General features: G+C 40.8%; 1 protein-coding gene across 1 annotated transcript; it reads right to left on the reverse strand.

Annotated features, from left to right (window-relative positions):
* Positions 1–13293: 13293 nt before the first annotated feature.
* Positions 13294–14757, reverse strand: LOC133632554 (zinc finger protein ZFP2-like). The gene has a single exon (XM_062025026.1). The coding sequence runs from the start codon at positions 14310–14312 to the stop codon at positions 13413–13415; it is 900 nt and encodes a 299-aa protein (XP_061881010.1). The 5' UTR covers positions 14313–14757; the 3' UTR covers positions 13294–13412.
* Positions 14758–24410: the final 9653 nt, after the last annotated feature.

Raw genomic sequence — 24410 nt, forward strand, 5'->3', positions numbered from 1 at the left:
AAAATCATGGCATGATAACTTAAAAATATGACTTTGACAACTTGAGATTGTTTTCTTTATTTTACTTCAGCCCAAAATAGACCAAGCACATTCTGAAAATGTACATATCACAAATAATCCTCTTGACAAAACACTTCAAGTTAGTTAAACATTTAGAGGAAACAAAATGGTACATTTTAAAAACACCTTGAAGAACACAATGAATTTAGACTTAATCTCAGTGTTTCAATTGAACTTTAACTCACAACCCATCTAGGATTGAACAAAAAACTAAATAAAGCATGAATAAAAAGTATTCTATGTATCAACTACCTCATTTGTCATTTCCACATATTAATCCTGTGCTAACTCAACAAACCATACAAACTGAGGTAGAAACTATTCAAGAGTGTTGAGTTACTTCCTGTCTTCTAGACATAATGTGTATTGATAGAAAAATAAAAGCTGTGCAATGTGTGAACAATTTCAACAAAGCACAAATAAAAAGTGAAAAGACTGACAGTATTGCAGTAAATCACACACTGTTCACTTTCTTTACATTTGCACAGAAGACAATCATTTTCACAGAACTATATCAGTGTGCAGTGTCTCATGCTGCATTTTAAGTGGGGTTACTGATTGCTTATTTTACTCCTCTTTTACGTTGGGTGGAGGGGGAGGAGTCACAGCCCCGCTTTACCGTGTACCTCTTGCTTGATATACTTGCTCGCCCCGGTATAAACTGTTTGCTTGCCTAATGGGATTGCTATTGCGACATCCAGTGGACACATTTAGAACAGCAGTTTCTTTCATTAAAAATGCAGCTGAATTTTACACTTCCCAAACTCATCTCGCGGGCCGGATTGAACCTGTTATGCCCAAATGTCGAGGGAGGTGGGGGTTGGGATGTGGGTGTTGGGGGTTGGGGGTTAATTGTTCATATGTCTCTGATTTGCACATCAATCAGTCTGAGGAGTAAAAGTTGGCACTTGGTTATGCAAACAGTTACCCGGCATCACAATGTCAGTTTTGATACATCTCAACTTTGCCGGGAAAAAGGGCGTAGTGCAGGTTTTTGAGCGTGCACAAACTTGACACATGAGGCCCCAGGTCCCTGGACTGAAGAAGGAGTAACCAAGCACTTGAAGCATCATCTATCTTACTGTTCAAGAAGGTTTCAGATACAGAGAAGACATGGGGTCATGAGTAGATAAGATTATGCTCCACATAATCCAAGTTTGTATGAATACCTCAGATATTTGTGAAAGAAGCAGTGAGGAGGTCCTGGGTAGGGTGGATGTCACCACATATGAGCAACATACCGCAAACTAAACAGCTAATTGGTTATTTTCCCTTGTGTGTTCTTGAGTGTCTTACTGCGTCTGCATTATGTGGGAACTTTTTACAGCACACTGAACAACTAAATGGTTTTTCTCCAGCATGTGTTCTCATGTGCTTAGTCAAATTGCCTTTAACAGAAATGCTTTTGCCACAAACTGAACACTTAAATGTTTTTTTCACCTGTGTGTTCTCATGTGGTAAGTCAAATTGATATTTCGAGAAAAGCTTTTGCCACATACTGAACAGATAAATGGTTTTTCAACTGTGTGTGTTCTCATGTGGTGAGTCAAATTGATATTTCGTGAAAAGCTTTTGCCACAAACTGAACAAAAACATGTTTTTTCACCTGTGTGTGTTCTCATGTGTCGAGTCAATATGCTCTTAATAGAAAAGCTTTTGCCACAAACTGAACACTTATATGGTTTTTCACCTGTGTGTGTTCTCATGTGTTCAGTCAAACCACAATTTCGAGAAAAGTTTTCGCCACAAACTGAACAACAGAATGGTTTTTCACCTGTGTGTGTTCTCATGTGTTTAGTCAAACCACAATTTCGAGAAAAGCTTTTGCTACAAACTGAACAACTGAATGGTTTTTCTCCTGTGTGTGTTCTCATGTGTCGAATCAAACGGCTCTTTTTAGTAAAACTTTCAGCACAAACTGAGCAGCTCAAACATGTTTTACCTCTCTTCTTTGTAGAGCATTCAGAGTGTTTGTTGTCAGTGTGAGTCCTCATATCACCTTCACAGTCTTTATCGCTGCTCAAAGTTTCTTCAACCTCGTCTTCAGCCTCACTATCTGATAGTGGAGCTAAGAGGTTGTTTACTTGTGGTTTCTCTTCATCATCTTCAGTCTTCACAGAGAGAATACTCAGTGGAAACTTGGTGTAATCAGCTTCCTCTCGTCCTAGAAGACACTCTCCCTCCTGAGTGATGCAGAGTTCCTCCTCTTCCTTTTTAATGCAGGGTGGTTGTGGAGTCTCCTGCTTCAAAGTGGAGCTCCCCCCTAACTGAGGGGAAACTTCTTCTGGATTACCGATCAGCTGCTGGACGTCTGCAAGACACAAACAACAAAAACACACTTTCTTCTATGTACTGTATGTGTGTGTAGTAGGGTTGTACAGTATACTGCTACTAATAAAGTATTGTGATACTAATCAATTGAAATTGTTACTATACCACCTTTGAAAAGTACCGGTATCGTTCTTTCATCTGAATGCCGCTGTGCGGCGGTGACTACAGAGCCGAGGCGCATGATGTTGAGTGTGTCAAAACGCACACACAAAGTGCATACAAGCAATAACATGGTGGAGAGGAAGAAAGGCAACAAAGGACAATTCTACTGGTTAATAAAGAGGGTGTGTGAAGTGTAAATAGTGACAGGTTGTAGAACATGTTTAAATGCAGTAATGGTTTGAATACTAAAGAGCTGAAAAGCTCTAGAAAGGCCAGTGCAGGGGTCTCTAAACTTTTTGACTCGGGGGCCACATTTGGCTAAAAAAAAGTTTGGCCAAGGGCCGAAAGCCGACTACATGTAAAGTAACATCTACATATATATAAATATACACACACACATACATATATATATATATATAGCCCATACATATGTGTGTATTCATGTATATATACACATATATTGATATACTATACATAATATTAATGGGACAGCGTGGCGTTTCCAGTGAGGGTTGGACTCCGCCAAGGCTGCCCTTTGTCGCCCATTCTGTTCCTAACTTTTATGGACAGAATTTCTAGGAGCAGTCAGGGCGTTGAGGGGATCTGGTTTGGTGGCTGCAGGATTAGGTCTCTGCTTTTCCCAGATGATGTGGTCCTGATGGCTTTACCTGGCCAGGATCTTAAGCTGTCACTGGATCGGTTCGCAGCCGAGTGTGAAGCGACTGGGATGAGTATCGGCAACTACAAGTCCGAGTCCATGGTTCTCGCCTGGAAAAGGGTGGAGTGCCATCTCCGGGTTGAGGAGGAGATCTTGCCCCAAGGGGAGGAGTTCAAGTACCTCTGAGTCTTGTTCACGAGTGTGGGAAGAGTGGATTGTGAGATTGACAGGCGGATCAGTGTGGCGTCTTCAGTTATGGGGACATGTTGAAGAAGGAGCTGAGCCGGAAGGCAAAGCTCTCCATTTACCGGTCAATCTACGTTCCCATCCTCCCCTATGGTCATGAGCTTTGGGTTATGACCAAAAGAACAAGATAACGGGTACAAGCGACCGAAATGAGTTTCCTCCGCCGGGTGGTGGGGCTCTCCCTTAGAGATAGGGTGAGAAGCTCTGTCATCCGTGAGGAGCTCAAAGTAAAGCCACATCGAGAGGAACCAGATGAGGTGGTTCTGGCATCTGGTCAGGATGCCACCCAAAAGGCTCGCAAGAGAGGTGTTTCGGGCACGTCCATTTCTGCGTAATATGGGCTATTGGGTGATTGTGTAAACAGCATTGTGTGCGTTCCTGACTAAAATGTAAGTATATGTCGAATATAGCACGGTTATTAATGCTAAAATGGCTATTATGTGTTAGATGGAGCCTTAACCGAGTGTTTGTTTGCAACAATGTTTCTGCTTGACGATATATAATTCGCCAGCTCAACTTTTGCCCGGTCGCGGGGGGTGCTGGAGCCTATCTCAGCTGCATTCGGGCGGAAGGCGGGGTACACCCTGGACAAGTCGCCACCTCATCACAGGGCCAACAGCCAACACAGATAGACAGACAACATTCACACACTAGGGACCATTTAGTGTTGCCAATCAACCTATCTCCAGGTGCATGTCTTTGGAGGTGGGAGGAAGCCGGAGTACCCGGAGGTAAGCCACGCAGTCACGGGGAGAACATGCAAACTCCACACAGAGAGATCCCGAGCGCAGGATCGAACCGAGGACTACTCAGTCCATTCATCTCTAATGGACTGCTTTAACAGTCCATGTACATTTGTTTGTATATTTGTTTTATAACACATTGTAGAGTATATTATATTATATATAACATTATACATACACTGTTATATATGCCCCCGGCAGGCAGCACTCGTGCACCCCCAGGCTTGGGAGAGGAGGCTGGCACTGTTTGTTCGCCGCTTCTCCACTCGCGATTTATAGTTTTTTCTGCGCTACTTTTTCATACTCATTCAAACAGCACTAACTTTTTACTTTTCTGATCAGCCACTTTTTATATCTGCACCTACCTGCTACCTCCAGCTGTCAACTTCGCCTCTCCAGGGATCCTGCTCGTCCATCAAACCACCGTTGATGGAGAGCTATTCCCCTTCCACCGCTGCAAGCCGATCCTCACTGATTTTGGACATAGACATTGCCCTGAGAGGTATTTTGCGGTTAGCCCTTGCTGCTGGAACCGCTGCCTTCTCATTGAACTTTTTGGCTAACGCTGTTTGGCTAGCGGCTAGCCGGGCTAAGCAACATCCTCCCTTGGACAGCATGACGTTCAAATATTCCATCTCCAAACTCCTCCGACTCAACTCCACAATCACTCCTGAAAATAAAATCCCCATCATCAATGAACTCGGACTTCTGCGTCGGCCCCGATATATCCACAGAAGTTGTCGGAAAAAGTTTGTCCACCACCAACAGTTTGATCAGTGTATTCCATCCATCTGACACATCTGACACGTCATCAGAGCGCTGTCGCTCCTGTCATTAGTAGCACTGGAAACGTCACGAGACCACTGCATGACAGCACGGGAAGTGCAGCGAGACCTCCACACACCAAGCAGGACAGAAAATGTGGAGTGGATTACAGCCTGCTACGGCCCCTGCAGAAACTCACCACCTCAACAAAAGTCAAAATTGAACTTTTGAATGCACAATCTCTCAATAACAAATCCTCCTTCACTCAAGACCACATAATTGACAAAAAGGTTGACTTCATGTGCCTCACAGAAACATGGCATCAACCAGAGGTTTAATATTCTCTGAATGAAGCTTGTCCTTCTGGCTGGAAGTGTTGCACAAATCATGGAATACACTTCAATGTTTGGAGGAGCTGAAGACAACGTGCTCAAGCACCCTCCCCTCTTGCATGTTCTGCCTTGTTTACAGTCCGTGGGGTCGCAACATCACAACAATCCTTCCGCTTTGCAACACAATTAACACAATCCATTTACATTTTACTCAGGAGATTTTACAAGCACACATTTTCTAATAATATTTTATTACTCTGCATCATTAACTTATTTATCAATATTTATTTATGACACATATTTAAAGCATGCAAACTCTCTCAGCAACAGCTACACTCCCACCAAATCACTCATTGACCTGAAATGTGGGATTTTTCCTTTTTATCAAAACCAGTTTCAAGTAGAGATGTCCGATAATATCGGACTGCCGATATTATCAGCCGATAAATGCTTTAAAATGTAATATCGGAAATTATCGGTATCGGTTTCAAAAAGTGAAATTCATGACTTTTTAAAACGCCGCTATATGGAGTGGTACACGGAAGTAGGGAGAAGTACAGAGCAGTTGCGTCACCCAGTCAGCAGCCCCTACCCTCCCCCTCCCCCACACACAACGCAGGAGTTGCAGCATGATTGCAGCATGAGAGGTTTACTGGCGACGCTAGATGACCTCATCAAACCACCGCGAGCGGAGCATAACAACAACAAGAGTGTGTTGTTGCCGGTGCTGTAGCCGTGGCTAACAAGTGAGCTCGCACGGTGGCACAGGGTTTAGTGCATGTGCTTCACAATACGAATGTCCTGACTAGTCCTGAGTTCAATCCCGGGCTCGGGATCTTTCTGTGTGGAGTTAGCATGTTCTCCCCGTGACTGCGTGGGTTCCCTCCGGGTACTCCGGCTTCCTCCCACCTCCAAAGACATGCACCTGGGGATAGGTTGATTGGCAACACTAAATGGGCCCTAGTGTGTGAATGTGAGAGTGAATGTTGTCTATCGTATGTTGGCCCTGTGATGAGGTGGCGACTTGTCCAGGGTGTACCCCGCCTTCCGCCCGAATGCAGCCGAGATAGGCTCCAGCACCCCCCGCGACCCCAGAAGGGACAAGCAGTAGAAAATGGATGGATGAATGTATAGCTCCAAATTACGAAACCGCTTTATTATGAAGCTGGCTGTGGCGCGTTCTTTCTGACGTCACTTCCTGTGTGGTGCGGGCTTTCTGGCGTCACTTCCTCTCCGAACTCAGTTTCTAAACGATCAATGAGTCCATACAAAGCTAAGAGCCGGAGATTCAAGAAATACACGGCGCACTTACCCGTGTAAAAAAATGTCAGAGGAGGGGATGTCACGGCCCGGACACACACCAGTGCGCAATCATCTGTACGGGTAACCCCAGCTGCTGCGGGCAGCTGCTTTCCACTGCACTGATGAGAGGAACGCCTACTTAAACCACCGGTACCAGAGATCCAGTGCCAGAACGTAGCGACCTGTACATCGTACCGTAAGCTCGTCTCAAGCTCCCTAGTTGCCTTTTTCAAAGCCTGAACTCTGTGTTTTCCCTGCGTAATTGTCCTGTCCTTCCTCACCTCGCAGTTCCTTGTGTGCGTCCCTGAGTCAAGCTGTGTGTCTTGTGCTCCTGGATCTTCCCTGTCTTCCTCGTGCTTCCTGGTTCTCCACTCCTCGCTTGCCCCCGGACTATGACGATTCTCTCCTGCCTCACGACCACGCTTCCGCCCCCGGACAACCCTACCTGTCTAGCCCTTGTCTGACAGCACCGTTCCTCTCAACACACCTCCAACATTTACAGTAAACACATAGTCTGACACCCATTTCCTTTTGGTTACATACACATTATATTATATATAATATATAGTTATATAATATAATATTAAATATTGTATAATATGTATATATATAATATAATATTATAAATATATATATATATATATATATATATATATATATATATATATATATATATATATATATATATATATATATATATATATATATACACATACATACAAGGTAAAAGCCAGTAAATTAGAATATTTTGAAAAACTTGATTTATTTCAGTAATTGCATTCAAAAGGTGTAACTTATACATTATATTTATTCATTGCACACAGACTGATGCATTCAAATGTTTATTTCATTTAATTTTGATGATTTGAAGTGGCAACAAATGAAAATCCAAAATTCCGTGTGTCACAAAATTTGAATATTACTTAAAGGCCTACTGAAATGAATTTTTTTTATTTAAACGGGGATAGCAGATCTATTCTATGTGTCATACTTGATCATTTCGCGATATTGCCATATTTTTGCTGAAAGGATTTAGTATAGAACAACGACGATAAAGATTGCAACTTTTGGTATCTGATAAAAAAAAGGCTTGCACCTACCGGAAGTAGCGTGACGTAGTCAGTTGAACATATACGCAAAGTTCCCTATTGTTTACAATGATGGCCGCATGAAGTGAGAGAGATTCGGACCGAGAAAGCGACAATTTCCCCATTAATTTGAGCGAGGATGAAAGATTTGTGGATGAGTAAAGTGCAAGTGAAGGACTAGTGGGGAGTTGAAGCTATTCAGATAGGGAAGATGCTGTGAGAGCCGAGGGTGACCTGATATTCAGCTGGGAATGACTACAACAGTAAATAAACACAAGACATATATATACTCTATTAGCCACAACACAACCAGGCTTATATTTAATATGCCACAAATTAATCCTGCATAAAAACACCTGCGTGTTTGTTATGCTAGCTCCTAGCTCCTCTGCTAGCTCCTAGCTCCATAGAACACGCCAATACAATTCAAACACCTGATCAACACACACAATCACTCAGCCCAAAAGACAGTTTACCTAACCCAAGGTTCATAAAGCTTATATATTTTTAAAAAGTTACGTACGTGACGCGCACATACGGTCAAGTTATCGAATGTTTAGCAGCCAAGGCTGCATACTCACGGTACCTGATATTCAGCTGGGAATGACTACAACAGTAAATAAACACAAGACATATATATACTCTATTAGCCACAACACAACCAGGCTTATATTTAATATGCCACAAATTAATCCTGCATAATAACACCTGCGTGTTTGTTATGCTAGCTCCTAGCTCCTCTGCTAGCTCCTAGCTCCATAGAACACGCCAATACAATTCAAACACCTGATCAACACACACAATCACTCAGCCCAAAAGACCGTTCACCTAACCCAAGGTTCATAAAGCTTATATATTTTTAAAAAGTTACGTACGTGACGCGCACTTACGGTACGGTACGTGTTATGCTAGCTCCTAGCTCCTCTGCTAGCTCCTAGCTCCATAGAACACGCCAATACAATTCAAACACATGATCAACACACACAATCACTCAGCCCAAAAGACCGTTCACCTAACCCAAGGTTCATAAAGCTTATATATTTTAAAAAAGTTACGTACATACGCAAAAAAAAGCCAAAGCTGCATACTCACAGTAGCACGTCTGCGTCTTTGTCATCCAAATCAAAGTAATCCTGGTAAGAGTCTGTGTTGTCCCAGTTCTCTACAGGCGTCTGTGTATCCAAATCAAAAGTCCTCCTGGTTAGAGTCTCTGTTATCCGAGTTCTTCCATCTTGACTGCATCTTTCGGGAATGTAAACAAAGAAGCGCCGGCTGTGTACTGTTGTGGCTGACTACGTTCGAAAAATACGTCCATTTCGCACCGACAACTTTCTTCTTTGCTTGCTTGGCTTCCTTCTCCATAATGCAATGAACATGATTGAAACAGATTCACGAACACAGATGTCCAGAATACTGTGGAATTATGAAATGAAAACAGAGCTTTTTCGTACTGGCTTCAATGTGGAAGGCATACCCGTGTTCGCCGGGCTACGTCACGCGCATACGTCATCCGCAGAGGCGTTTCGAACCGGAAGTTTAGCGGCAAATTTAAAATGTCACTTTATAAGTTAACCCGGCCGTATTGGCATGTGTTATAATGTTAACATTTCATCATTGATATATAAACTATCAGACTGCGTGGTCGGTAGTAGTGGGTTTCAGTAGGCCTTTAAGGCTAATACAAAAAAGGGATTTTTAGAAATGTTGGCCAACTGAAAAGTATGAAAATGAAAAATATGAGCATGTACAATACTCAATACTTGGTTGGAGCTCCTTTTGCCTCAATTACTGCGTTAATGCGGCGTGGCATGGAGTCGATGAGTTTCTGGCACTGCTCAGGTGTTATGAGAGCCCAGGTTGCTCTGATAGTGGCCTTCAACTCTTCTGCGTTTTTGGGTCTGGCATTCTGCATCTTCCTTTTCACAATACCCCACAGATTTTCTATGGGGCTAAGGTCAGGGGAGTTGGCGGGCCAATTTAGAACAGAAATACCATGGTCCGTAAACCAGGCACGGGTAGATTTTGCGCTGTGTGCAGGCGCCAAGTCCTGTTGGAACTTGAAATCTCCATCTCCATAGAGCAGGTCAGCAGCAGGAAGCATGAAGTGCTCTAAAACTTGCTGGTAGATGGCTGCGTTGACCCTGGATCTCAGGAAACAGAGTGGACCGACACCAGCAGATGACATGGCACCCCAAACCATCACTGATGGTGGAAACTTTACACTAGACTTCAGGCAACGTGGATCCTGTGCCTCTCCTGTCTTCCTCCAGACTCTGGAACCTCGATTTCCAAAGGAAATGCAAAATTTGCTTTCGTCAGAAAACATGACTTTGGACCACTCAGCAGCAGTCCAGCTCTTTTTTTCCTTAGCCCAGGTGAGACGCTTTTCGCGCTGTTTCTTGGTCAACAGTGGCTTGACACGAGGTATGCGGCAGTTGAAACCCATGTCTTTCAAGCATCTCTTGGTGGTGGATCTTGAAGCACTGACTCCAGCAGCTGTCCACTCCTTCTGAATCTCCCCCACATTTTTGAATGGTTTTTTTTTCACAATCTTGACCAGGGCGCGGTGATCCCTATCGCTTGTACACTTTTTCTGACCACAGTTTTTCCTTCCCTTTGCCTCTCCATTAATGTGTTTGGACACAGAGCTCTGAGAACAGCCAGCCTCTTCAGCAATAACCTTTTGTGTCTTTCCCTCCTTGTGCAATGTGTCGATGGTTGCCTTTTGGACAGCTGTCAAATCTGAAGTCTTCCCCATGTTTGTGTAGGCTTCAGAACAGGACTGAGAGACCATTTAAAGCCCTTTGCAGGTGTTTTGAGTTAATCAGCTGATTAGTTTGTGGCACCAGGTGTCTTCAAAATTTAACCCTTACACAATATTCTAATTTTGTGACACACAGAATTTTGGATTTTCATTTGTTGCCACTTCAAATCATCAAAATTAAATGAAATAAACATTTTAATGCATCAGTCTGTGTGCAATGAATAAATATAATGTACAAGTTACACCTTTTGAATGCAATTACTGAAATAAATCAAGTTTTTCAAAATATTCTAATTTACTGGCTTTTACCTGTATATACATACATATATATATATATACATACATATATACTGTATATATATATATATATATATATATATATATATATATATATATATATATATATATATATATATATATATATACATATATATATATATATATATACATACATATATACTGTATATATATATATATATATATATATATATATATATATATATATATATATATACATATATATACATATATATATATACATATATAAATATAAATATATATATATATATATATATATATATATATATATATATATATATATATATATATATATATATATATATATATATATATATATATATATATACATTAGAGATGCACGGTTTGCGGACACATTATATATAGTTATATAATATAATATTAAATATTCTATAATATGTATATATAATATAATATTATAAATATATATATGTATATATATATATATATATATATATATATATATATATATATATATATATATATTATATATATATATATATATATATATATTATATATATATATATACATATATACTGTATATATAAATATATATATATATATATACATATATATACATATATATATATATATATATATATATATATATATATATATATATATATATATATATATATATATATATATATATATATATTTACATATATATATATATATTTACATATATATATATATATGTACACATTAAAGATGCACGGTTTGCGGACACAACCGCGGAGTCCGCGGATAAACCGTGGGTCGGGCGGGTGACATGACGAAAAAAATAGATTTTAAATAGATTCGGGCGGGTGGCGGTTGAACCAATTCGGAAATATATATACATAGTTAAATGTTGTTACCCACATACGAAAAACGAGCTGATGGCGCATCACCGAAAAAGAAAAGGATTGACTTCACAGAATGGGAGGAGGATACACCTGTGCTTGTTGATGAAGTAGAGGATTATTCCTCTACAAACTTCCATCTCGACGGATCAGCAGAGGAAAATCTACTTTCCTTTTGGGGGAAACAAGGACAATCACTCCCACGACTACAACACCTTGCCAAGAGAATCCTATGCGTCCCAGCAACAAGTGCCGCAAGTGAGCGCTCCTTCAGCGCAGCAGGGCGCATTTTAGAGGCCAGGTGCTCTCGCCTGAATCTTGGCACTGTAGATGCCATTTTATTCCTGCATAGTGCTAACAAAAAAAAAAAGTAAGTAGACATACGGTTGGATATGTTAAACGAATTAGTCTACGTTGCCTAGGCTATACCAAATAAGCCCATGTCTAACCTATATTGAGTTCGGTCAGCTGAATAATTTTGATGGTTACATGTTGTTTGGGCGCACTACAGTGCAAAGGAATTAAGGCAATTGCGTTGTTTATTGTGTTTTTTTTTCTATTCCAGATATACTACTGTGTGTTAATTATTTGGCCTCGCTTTCAAGTGAAGCGCATCTCCGATTGGCTACTATGTAAGGCTATTTAGCCTGCTTTGTTTGTCGCGACCGTCTATTTTCATTATAATTCAAGTTTGATGATAAAGTGCAGTCTGATGGGTTTGATTTCCCCCCTTCAGCTATTTGTCTTGGCCAATAAGTTGCAGTTAATGTACTATTATTATGTATTTAATTTATTTTTGTTTAAATAGGGATGACATACATATGTTATTGTATAATTTAAGTTTGTGCGCGTGATTGACAGCCTAAGGCTTATGAGGCACATTTTTTATTTATTTTTTTATTTCAACTTAAAAACGTATGAGCCTATGCCTACAACATAGGTTATGTGTTTATCTTTATTTTCCTGCCTGTCGTTGACAATGGAGATTGTCTGATATTTTGTCATGGCTGCAGATCAATCAATAAAGGTTCATCTTTGTCGCAAAATTGTTCACTGTTTCACTATTTGAGCATTATAACGTTAACAAGTTAATATTCATTGAAATAAATTCAGAATTTTTTTTTTACCGAATGAAAATATAGCCCTAGTCTTTCTAAAACATTTTTTTAACTTCTTAAAAGCATCGTTCTGCATGCTGCAACTGCGCACACAAAGTGTGAGGAACGCACTCCTGATCTGAGGGCATTGGCAACAATAGTCAACACTTTCTTAATGGAAATGACAATAATATTATAATAATGATAAATAATATCATCACGCATTAATATCTCTTAGCCACTAATGCGTGGCCAAGAAATATTAATGCGTGGCACGCATTGAATGTCTCTGCTGCATTGGATCAGTCTCCTTTCTTTAACAGGCAAAAGCTTTCTAACCTCACTAATGCCTTGCATCGTCTATATTAGATATATAACAACGGGCGGGTGGCGGGCGGGTGTGGTTTTAGTAAAATGTTGGTTCGGGTGGATGGCGGGTGGATGACGACTTTGGTGATGCGGTTGTGGATGAAATAATTGCCTATCCGCGCATCTCTAATATAAACACACACATATATATATATATATATATATATATATATATATATATATATATATATATATATATATATATATATATATATATATATAAATAAACTTGCACTTGAAGCATCATCTATTTACTGTTCAGGAAGGATTCAGATACAGAGAAGACATGGGGTCATGAGTGGATAAGATTATGCTCCAAAAAATCCAAGTCCTGGGTAGGGTAGAGGTCGCCACATATGAGCAACATACCACAAACTAAACAGCGAATTGATTATTTTCCCTTGTGTGTTCTTATGTGTTTGACAGCGTCTGCATTATGTTGGAACCTTTTACAGCACACTGAACAACTAAATGGTTTTCCTCCAGCGTGTGTTCTCATGTGTTTAGTAAAATTGCTATTTCGAGAAAAACTTTCGCCACAAACTGAACAATTACATGGTTTTTCTCCTGTGTGTTTTCTCATGTGTTGAGTCAAAGAACTATTTTGAGAAAAGCTGTTGCCACAAACTGAACAATTAAATGGTTTTTCACCTGTGTGTGTTCTCATGTGTCGAGTCAAATTGCCATTTAGAGAAAAGCTTTCGCCACAAACTGAACAATTACATGGTTTTTCTCCTGTGTGTGTTCTCATGTGTAGAGTCAAAGAGCTATTTTGAGAAAAGCTGTTGCCACAAACTGAGCAATTAAATGGTTTTTCACCTGTGTGTGTTCTCATGTGTCGAGTCAAATTGCCATTTCCAGAAAAGCTTTCGCCACAAACTGAACATTTAAATGGTTTTTCTTTTGTGTGTGTTCTCATGTGTTGAGTCAAAGAGCTATTTTGAGAAAAGCTGTTGCCACAAACTGAACAATTAAATGGTTTTTCACCTGTGTGTGTTCTCATGTGTCGAGTCAAATTGCCATTTTGAGAAAAGCTTTCGCCACACACTGAACATTTAAATGGTTTTTCTCTTGTGTGTGTTCTCATGTGTTGAGTCAAAGAGCTATTTTGAGGAAAGCTGTTGCCACAAACCGAACAATTAAAGGTTTTTTCCCCTGTGTGTGTTCTCATGTGTTCAGTCAAATGGCTTTTTTTAGTAAAACTTTTAGCACAAACTGAGCAGCTCAAACATGTTTTACCTCTCTTCTTTGAAGAGCATTCAGAGTGTTTGTTGTCAGTGTGAGTCCTCATATCACCTTCACAGTCTATATCGCTGCTCAAAGGTTCTTCAACCTCGTCTTCAGCCTCACTATCTGATAGTGGAGCTAAGAGGTTGTCTACTTGTGGTTTCTCTTCATCATCTTCAGTCTTCACAGAGAGAATACTCAGTGGAAACTTGGTGTAATCAGCTTCCTCTCGTCCTAGAAGACACTCTCCCTCCTGAGTGATGCAGAGTTCCTCCTCTTCCTTTTTAATGCAGGGTGGTTGTGGAGTCTCCTGCTTCAAAGTGGAGCTCCCCCCTAACTGAGGAGAAACTTCTTCTGGATTACCGATCAGCTGCTGGACGTCTGCAAGACACAAACAACAAAAACACACTTTCTTCTACGTACTGTATGTGTGTGTAGTAGGGTTGTACAGTATACTGCTACTAATAAAGTATTGTGGTACTAATCAATTGAAATCAGTACTATACCACCTTTGAAAAGTACCGGTACCGTTCTTTCATCTGAATGCCGCTGTGTGGCGGTGACTACAGAGCCGAGGCGCATGATGTTGAGTGTGTCAGAACGCACACACAAAGTGCATACAAGCAATAACATGGTGGAGAGGAAGAAAGGCAACAAAGGACAATTCTACTAGTTAATAAAGAGGGTGCGTGAAGTGTAAATAGTGACAGGTTGTAGAACATGTTTAAATGCAGTAATGGTTTGAATACTAAAGAGCTGAAAAGCTCTAGAATGGCCAGTGCAGGGGTCTCTAAACTTTTTGACTCGAGGGCCACATTTGGCTAAAAAAAGTTTGGCCGAGGGCCGAAAGCCGACTACATGTAAAGTAACATCTACATATATATAAATATACACACAACACACACACACACACACACACATATATATATCTATATACGTATATATATATATATATATATATATATATATATATATATATATATATATATATATATATATATATATATATATACGTATATAGATATATATATATATATATACGTATATATATATATATAGATATATATATATATATATATACGTATATATATATACGTATATATATATATATATATATATATATACGTATATATATATATATATATATATATATATATATATATATATACGTATATATATATATATATATATATATATATATATATATATATATATATATATATACGTATATATATATATGTATATATACATATATGTATATATACATATACGTATATATATATACATATACGTATATATATGTATATATATATATATATACGTATATACATACATATATATATATATATATATATATACGTATATATATATATATATATATACGTATATATATATATATATATTTATATATATATATATATATATACATATATATATACATATATATATATATATATATATATATATACACACAGTATATATATATAGCCCATACATATGTGTGTATTCATGTATATATACACATTAATTGATATACTATACATAATATTATTGGGACAGCGTGGCGTTTCCAGTGAGGGTTGGACTCCGCCAAGGCTGCCCTTTGTCGCCCATTCTGTTCATAACTTTTAAGGACATAATTTCTAGGCGCAGTCAGGGCGTTGAGGGGATCCGGTTTGGTGGCTGCAGGATTAGGTCTCTGCTTTTCCCAGATGATGTGGTCCTGATGGCTTCACCTGGCCAGGATCTTAAGCTGTCACTGGATTGGTTCGCAGCCGAGTGTGAAGCGACTGGGATGAGAATCAGCACCTACAAGTCCGAGTCCATGGTTCTCGCCCGGAAAAAGGGTGGAGTGCCATCTCCGGGTTGAGGAGGAGATCTTGCCCCAAGGGGAGGAGTTCAAGTACCTCTGAGTCTTGTTCACGAGTGTGGGAAGAGTGGATCGTGAGATTGACAGGCGGATCGGTGCGGCGTCTTCAATAACGCGGACATGTTGAAGAAGGAGCTGAGCCGGAAGGCAAAGCTCTCCATTTACCGGTCAATCTACGTTCCCATCCTCATCTAGGGTCATGAGCTTTTGATTATGACCAAAAGAACAAGATAACGGGTACAAGCGACCGAAATGAGTGTCCTCCGCCGGGTGGTGGGGCTCTCCCTTAGAGATAGGGTGAGAAGCTCTGTCATCCGTGAGGAGCTCAAAGTAAAGCCACATGGAGAGGAACCAGATGAGGTGGTTCAGGCATCTGGTCAGGATGCCACCCAAAAGGCTCGCAAGAGAGGTGTTTCGGGCACGTCCATTTCTGCGTAATATGGGCTATTGGGTGATTGTGTAAACAGCATTGTGTGCGTTCCTGACTAAAATGTAAGTATACGTCGAATATAGCACGGTTACTAATGCTAAAATGGCTATTATGTGTTTGATGGAGCCTTAACCGAGTGTTTGTTTGCAACAATGTTTCTGCTTGACGATATATAATTCGCCAGCTCAACTTTCGCCCGGTCGCGGGGGGTGCTGGAGCCTATCTCAGCTGCATTCGGGCGGAAGGCGGGGTACACCCTGGATAAGTCGCCACCTCATCACAGGACCAACACAGATAGACAGACAACATTCACACACTAGGGACCATTTAGTGTTGCCAATCAACCTATCTCCAGGTGCATGTCTTTGGAGGTGGGAGGAAGCCGGAGTACCCGGAGGTAAGCCACGCAGTCACGGGGAGAACATGCAAACTCCACACAGAGAGATCCCGAGCGCAGGATCGAACCGAGGACTACTCAGTCCATTCATCTCTAATGGGCTGCTTTAATAGTCCATGTACATTTGTTTGTATATTTGTTTTATAACACATTGTAGAGCAGGGGTCACCAACCTTTTTGAAACCAAGGGCTACTTCTTGGGTACTGATTAATGCGAAGGGCTACCAGTTAGATACACACTTAAATAAATTGCCAGAAATAGCCAATTTGCTCAATTTACCTTTAACTCTGTTATTATTAATAATTAATGATATTTATCTTTGTGGAAACACTGATCATCTTAATGATTTCTCACAATAAATATATATAGAAACAGATAAATATCAATATGCAACACTTTATTTTTATATTTTCTCTAAGTGCACATTTTTCATATTGAACATTTTCAAATGATCACTTCTAAGACAGTCTTGTGAAATCACAATATCTCATTTTAACTAGCTAGCCACTAACATTTTTTAACAAATCATGAATTACTTTGCACCATGTTTGTACAAATAATAACTCATGTAAAATACAAAAGTAAACTCTCAATTTTTTAAATCATGTCACACTTTGAACTGGACACCAAATCTGTTATCTGTTTCTTTGTCAGTTAGTGGGAAGCCTGGCATTGCATGCTGTTAACTAGTGTGTTGTACTCTGGTGTGTAACTTGACACTGCAACTCTGAGTGAGTCTTGCAGATGTGCATCAGTGAGGCGTGTTCTGTGTTTGTTCTTGATGAAGTTCATGTCAGAAAAGGCTGATTCACAAAGATAAGATTTTTCCTCATTGTTTGCGGAACATTCTTAATCTTTTGGACATATTTTCACAGCAATCTGGCCTTAAGCTGAATTATGATAAATGTAAAATGTTAAGGATTGGAAATCTAAAGGGAACGTCCTTTCGAATGGAATGCAAAGTGTTTTGTTTATAAATTATATGCAATCTGTTGTGTTCCCTAATTTTTTTCTGTGTACATGAATGAAGGTGTGTGTTGCTGAGTCCGACTTGGACATTATCTGGACTGGGCCTGGTTTAAAAAACCCTTTAAAAAAATCTAATTTCATTGACAACCTGGTCTGTTGAAGATAAGGCCCTTTTTTAAAAAAATAAAATAAAATAAGATAAATAAATAAAAAACATTTTCTTGGATAAAAAAGAAAGTAAAACAATATAAAAATAATTACATAAAAAATAGTAATTAATGAAAATGTTAGTGGACCAGCAGCCTATACAATCATGTGTGCTTCAGGGACTGTGTCCCTTGCAGATGTGTTGTCTATGTTGTGGGAACCAGAATATTGGTAGCAGAAAGAAATAACCCCTTTTGTGTGGATGAGTGTGCATGGGGGAGGTTGTTTGGGTTGATGCACTGATTGAAAGTGTATCTTGTGTTTTTTCTATGTAGATTTAATTTTATTTTATTTTATTTTTATTTTATTTATTTTTTTTAGAACAGGCGGGCGACTCATCTGGTCCTTACGGGCGACCTGGTTCCCGCGGGCACCGCGTTGGTGACCCCTGTTGTAGAGTATATTATTTTATATATAACATTATACATACACTGTTATACATGCCCCGGGCCGGCAGCACTCGTGCACCCCCAGGCTTGGGAGAGGAGGCTGGCACTGTTTGTTCGCCGCTTCTCCACTCGTGATTTATAGTTTTTTCTGCGCTACTTTTTCATACTCATTCAAACAGCACTAACTTTTTACTTTTCTGATCTTGTGATCAGCCACTTTTTATATCTGCACCTACCTGCTACCTCCAGCTGTCAACTTCGCCTCTCCAGGGATCCTGCTCGTCCATCAAACCACCGTTGATGGAGAGCTATTCCCCTTCCACCGCTGCAAGCCGATCCTCACTGATTTTGGACATAGACATTGCCCTGAGAGGTATTTTGCGGTTAGCCCTTGCTGCTGGGACCGCTGCCTTCTCATTGAACTTTTTGGCTAACGCTGTTTGGCTAGCGGCTAGCCGGGCTAAGCAACATCCTCCCTTGGACAGCATGACGTTCAAATATTCCATCTCCAAACTCCTCCGACTCAACTCCACAATCACTCCTGAAAATAAAATCCCCATCATCAATGAACTCGGACTTCTGCGTCGGCTCCGATATATCCACAGAAGTTGTCGGAAAAAGTTTGTCTACCACCAACAGCTAGATCAGTGTATTCCATCCATCTGGACCCCTGTCGCACATCTGACACGTCATCAGAGCGCTGTCGCTCCTGTCATTAGTAGCACTGGAAACGTCACGAGACCACTGCACGGGAAGTGCAGCGAGACCTCCACACACCAAGCAGGACAGAAAATGCGAAGGGGATTACAGCCTGCTACGGCCCCTGCAGAAACTCACCACCTCAACAAAAGTCAAAATTGAACTTTTGAATGCACAATCTCTCAATAACAAATCCTCCTTCACTCAAGACCACATAATTGACAAAAAGGTTGACTTCATGTGCCTCACAGAAACATGGCATCAACCAGAGGTTTACTCTGCTCTGATTGAAGCTTGTCCTTCTGGCTACGGCTACATTGAAAAAGCCCGCAACAACGGTCGTGGTGGTGGCCTGGCTGTTGTACACCGAAGGAAATTTGATTTGTCCCCCCTGCCCTTACCTGTGCACTCCTCATTTGAAAGCCTTGCATTTAAATGCAAACCCCCTTTCTCCATGACAATACTCCTGATCTACCGACCCCCCAAACTAAACTCTGCTTTCATCCCAGAGATACATGACCTTCTCACCACACTCTGCACAACCTCAGCAAATATTGTAATACTTGGAGATATTAACATTCATGTCAACACCCCCTCTTGCCACTCTGCTGCTGAGTTCCTGCATCTTTTAGATTGCCTCAACCTGACACAACATGTTGATGTTCCAACACACACCAGGGGCCACACTCTCGACCTGGTCATCACCAACTCTGTCCCCATCAGCAACCTCTTGGTGTATGACCTGGGTGTGTCTGACCACAAAGCCATTTCAATGGAGCTGCCTTTCATGTCCCCCCTTGAAAATCCCAAATGCCAAATCAGTTTCAGGAATCTAAAAAACATTAACCCAGACACCCTGGCCATTGACCTTCAGCTCTGTCAACTTCCCATCAGTCACTGAGTCAGTAGACTTCTACAACACTTCGCTGAGCAGCCTCCTAGACCTCCATGACCTGTCAAAACCCAAACAGTCACCTTCATGCACTCAGCCGCCTGGTACACCGGCGAGCTGCGGAAAATGAAGGGAGCGGGGCGTGTCCTTGATCGGCGTTTCATGGACTCAGGACTCACTGTTCACAAAATAGCCTATCGAGAACACCAGAAGGCCTATTCAAAGTCCCTCAGTGATACACGGTCCCGGTTCTACTCCAATATCATCAACAATAGCCCTGGAAACTCCAAGCAAATTTCTCCACCATAAATCATCTCCTCAAACCCCAAACTCCCCTACACTCGGACACCACACAGAAGCAATGCAACAATTTCATCTCTGTCTTCAGGACTAAAGTAAAAAAATTCTGCTCCTCTCTCTCCACCCCCCTACCCCCCCAGTCCCAACTGTCGACCCTCAGCCTGGGACCACTCAGCCTCTCTGCTGCTTCACAGACATCATGCAGCGAGAGGTTGAGGGCATCATGAGGAAGATGAAACCCTCCACCTGTGTTTGTCATTGGTGGAGCTAAGGATAATATTTGTATATTGTTTTTAATATTGCTGTGCAGCACTTTGGAAACATTTTTGTTGTTTAAATGTGCTATATAAATAAAGTGGATTGGATTGGAGTGTGTCCTGGACCCCTTTCCCTCAGCCCAGGGAAAAACGCACACCCCTGCCATAAGTCCTTTGATCACCAAAATGATCAACCACTCCCTCCAGGCTGGTCAGGTCCCCACTGTCCTGAAAACTGCAGTCATCAAACCACTTCTCAAAAAGCCCGGCCGAGACCATCTTAAAACCAACAACCTTTATGAAAAGTTCCAGTCTGGTTTCCGCTCTGGCCACAGCATGGAGACTACCCTGGTCAGGGTCACCAATGACCTGCTGATGACTGCTGATGCTGGCTCACCATCTCTTCTCATCCTCCTTGACCTCACTGCAGCATTCGACACTGTTGATCACCACATCCTCCTACACCGCCTACACTGCACCATTGGACTCTCTGATACTGCCCTAAATTGGTTCACGTCCTACCTCACCGATAGAACAGAGTTAGTCTCTCTGGGAGAGGCAGAGTCGGCCACACTCTCTGTCACCTGTGGTGTCCCTCAATGATCAGTCCTCGGCCCCACCCTTTTCACACTCTACATGCTCCCCCTCAGCCTGCACGGAATATCATTCCACTGCTATGCCGATGACACTCAACTCTACCTAAAAACCAACCCAACCCCCTCTGCAGCCCTGCCATCATCCACACTTACCAACTGCCTGGAGGAGATAAAGGCGTGGATGAAACACAATTTTCTTCAACTGAACAGCTCCAAAACCGAAGCTATTCTAGTCGGCACCTCACATTAGACTCAGTCATACACCATCACCAGCATCACCTTCCCCGGCTACGACATTCACCTCTCATCCTCAGTCACTAATCTGGGTGTTACAATGGACCCTCACTTGACCTTTGAGGCTCAAATAAAACAACTGTGCGAGACCTCCTACTTCCTGAGGAACATTGCTAAACTCCGCCCCTCACTCACTCTCTCTGATGCCGAGAGGCTCGTCCATGCCTTAATCTCCTCCAGGCTAGACTACTGCAACGCACGGATCCCCGGCAAGAACATCCAGAAGCTGCAATACATACAGAATAGTGCTGCTAGGATCCTGATGAGAGTGTGGAAATATGACCATATCACACCAACTCTCAAATCCCTTCACTGGCTTCCTGTTCCACTCAGGATTGAATTCAAAGTCTCCCTACTAACCCACCAGTCCCTCCATGGAAATGCCCCCCTCTACCTCAAAGAACTACTCACCCCCAAATCCTCCACACAACACCTGCGCTCCGGACAGGCTAACCTCCTCCAACCTCCGAGGACAAAGCTACGAACAATGGGAGACCGGGCTTTCTGCTCCGCCGCTCCCAGTCTGTGGAACGCTCTCCCTGATTACCTGAGGGCACCACAGACTGTGGATGCTTTTAAAAAAGGCTTAAAAACACTTCTTTTAAAAAAAAAAGCCTTTTTTTAAATATATGCATACTAGATTTAGCCATTTGGCTGTTATAGTTTTTATTTTTTTGTATTATCTTTTTTTTTTTTAATACACTGTAGCACTTTGAGGTTGTTTACTCAATGTAAAGTGATTTTTACAAATAAAATCTATTATTATTATTATTATTGCATATTATATTGCCTAACTGTATCCTATCCATTCTTTGTATGTGTTCCCTTTAGACCTTTAGACCAGTGGTCCCCAACCTTTTTGTAACTGCGGACCGGTCAACGCTTGAAAATTTGTCCCACGGACCGGAGGGGGTATAGTATTTTTTTGTTTTGTCATAAAAAAACACAATCATGTGTGCTTACGGACTGTATCCCTGCAGACTGTATTGATCTATATTGATATATAAAGTAGGAACCAGAAATATTAATAACAGAAAGAAACAACCCTTTTGTGTGAATGAGTGTAAATGGGGTAGGGAGGTTTTTTGGGTTGGTGCACTAATCGTAAGTGTATCTTGTGTTTTTTACGTTGATTTGGTTGGGGACCACAACACACACACACACCCACCCACACCTGTACCACACTTGTCCAACTTCACCATTAAAGAGTGTCTGAAAGCCTCTCTGTGCTCACTCTCTGACCGGAGTCCTTGTCCTAAGAAGATATCAGACCAGCATTCCGCATCCAGAGTAACCTACTCTATCACATTAAGTGTTTACTTTCTACAATATTCTAACAAGGCGCATAACAAGAATGCAAATTATTTAAATTTTCTTTGGTAACTTTGGACTTTCCAATCAAAAGTTGACAGTAATTAAATTATTCTTATTCTTTATGACCTCCAATCCTCTGCACGTTGATGTAGACATGTGGTCCAGTCTTCTCTTCACATCTCTTACTCTTCCCCAACATCTCTTCTTTCACATCATTATTTTCTTTACACAAGCGCTTGTTTTGCTCTTCCACTTTCTTCATTTGACTTTTGCATTCTTTCATCTCCTCTGATGTGAACTCCACTGCCTTCTTCAAGCTAACAATCATGGCGGCTCTTTCTTTACATTCTTCAACAAGGTCGGCTAATTTAGACTTTAAGGGCTTGAAATTCAAATGGTTTTCAAATGACAAAACTTCAAGTCACTCACCTTCATCTTTCGTCTTTATCTCCGTTGGTGATTTGCTGGAAGTTGGTGGCGCTGATTCTCTTTCATGTTCTCTTTTAGCGGACGTCGCCATCTTAGCATAGCAGTAGTCGTCCATCTTCTATCACGTCTTCAATCTTCACTTCAGATATCGCTCCAAACTCAATGCACGTTTCGTGGCTTTGGAAAATACCAATTGAGATATTTGTTGCTGTATTTGCTGTGAATCATATGACTTTAAGATCGTGAATTCGAAGAATCTCCGAACAACCATAGCATGCGGTCTTCGTCTTTTTGCTCGGCTTCAAGTACATTTGCGCATGCGCTAGAAGCCAGCAACTTCCGTTTCCTACTCCACAGCAGTGGTTTTTCAAAATAAAGGCATTTTAATCTTGTTTTAAAACAATGGTTGGCAAAAGTATCTAATATCAAATAATCTGCAACTACTGTTTGAAAATAATATATATATATATATACAAGCATGTGCACAGACTTTTTCCATGGCTGTTGTTCAAACCAGAAAAAGGGCAAACATTGAAGAAAAAAAAAATCCTACATTTTAAATACTACGCAATATTTTTCAACCCACTTCGTTGTTTCAGTTAAAAACCTTTATAAAGTCAAATGATTACTCCGAATAAAGAAGAAAAGCACTAAGAGTGTAGATCTCCACCAGGACCAATCCTATTGTTCACGTGCTACTAAATTGTGTGCCATCTCATGTGTATCGTGTGCTGCTATGACAATAAACTTCCATGAATCCTGTAAAACACCAGACAGTTAGTGTAGCTCCTTTCGATACACGGCAACACAGGAAAGTTTTTTTTGTAAAACGGGCGTTTATTGACTCCTTCTTGCTGTACACACCATCCACGCCAACACGCCGTGAGAACTTACAAAATACAGTACAATACAGTACATCAGACTTTGATTTCACATCAATAAACACTCAGAAAGAAATTAAATGACAAAAATACACACTTGTTGGTTGCTTTTAACAAAAAGAGGTTCTAATAATCACTTGCTTGAAGTGTTGCACAAATCATGGAATGCACTTCAATGTTTGGAGGAGCTGAAGACAACGTGCTCAAGCACCCTCCCCTCTTGCATGTTCTGCCTTG

The sequence above is a fragment of the Entelurus aequoreus genome, linkage group LG17 (genome assembly GCF_033978785.1).
Source record: "Entelurus aequoreus isolate RoL-2023_Sb linkage group LG17, RoL_Eaeq_v1.1, whole genome shotgun sequence".
NCBI lineage: Eukaryota > Metazoa > Chordata > Actinopteri > Syngnathiformes > Syngnathidae > Entelurus > Entelurus aequoreus.

What these genes read in the sequence shown, in the direction of transcription:
- LOC133632554 (XM_062025026.1), bottom strand. Translation starts at nt 14,312, where the DNA reads ATGAGGACTCACACTGACAACAAACACTCTGAATGCTCTTCAAAGAAG.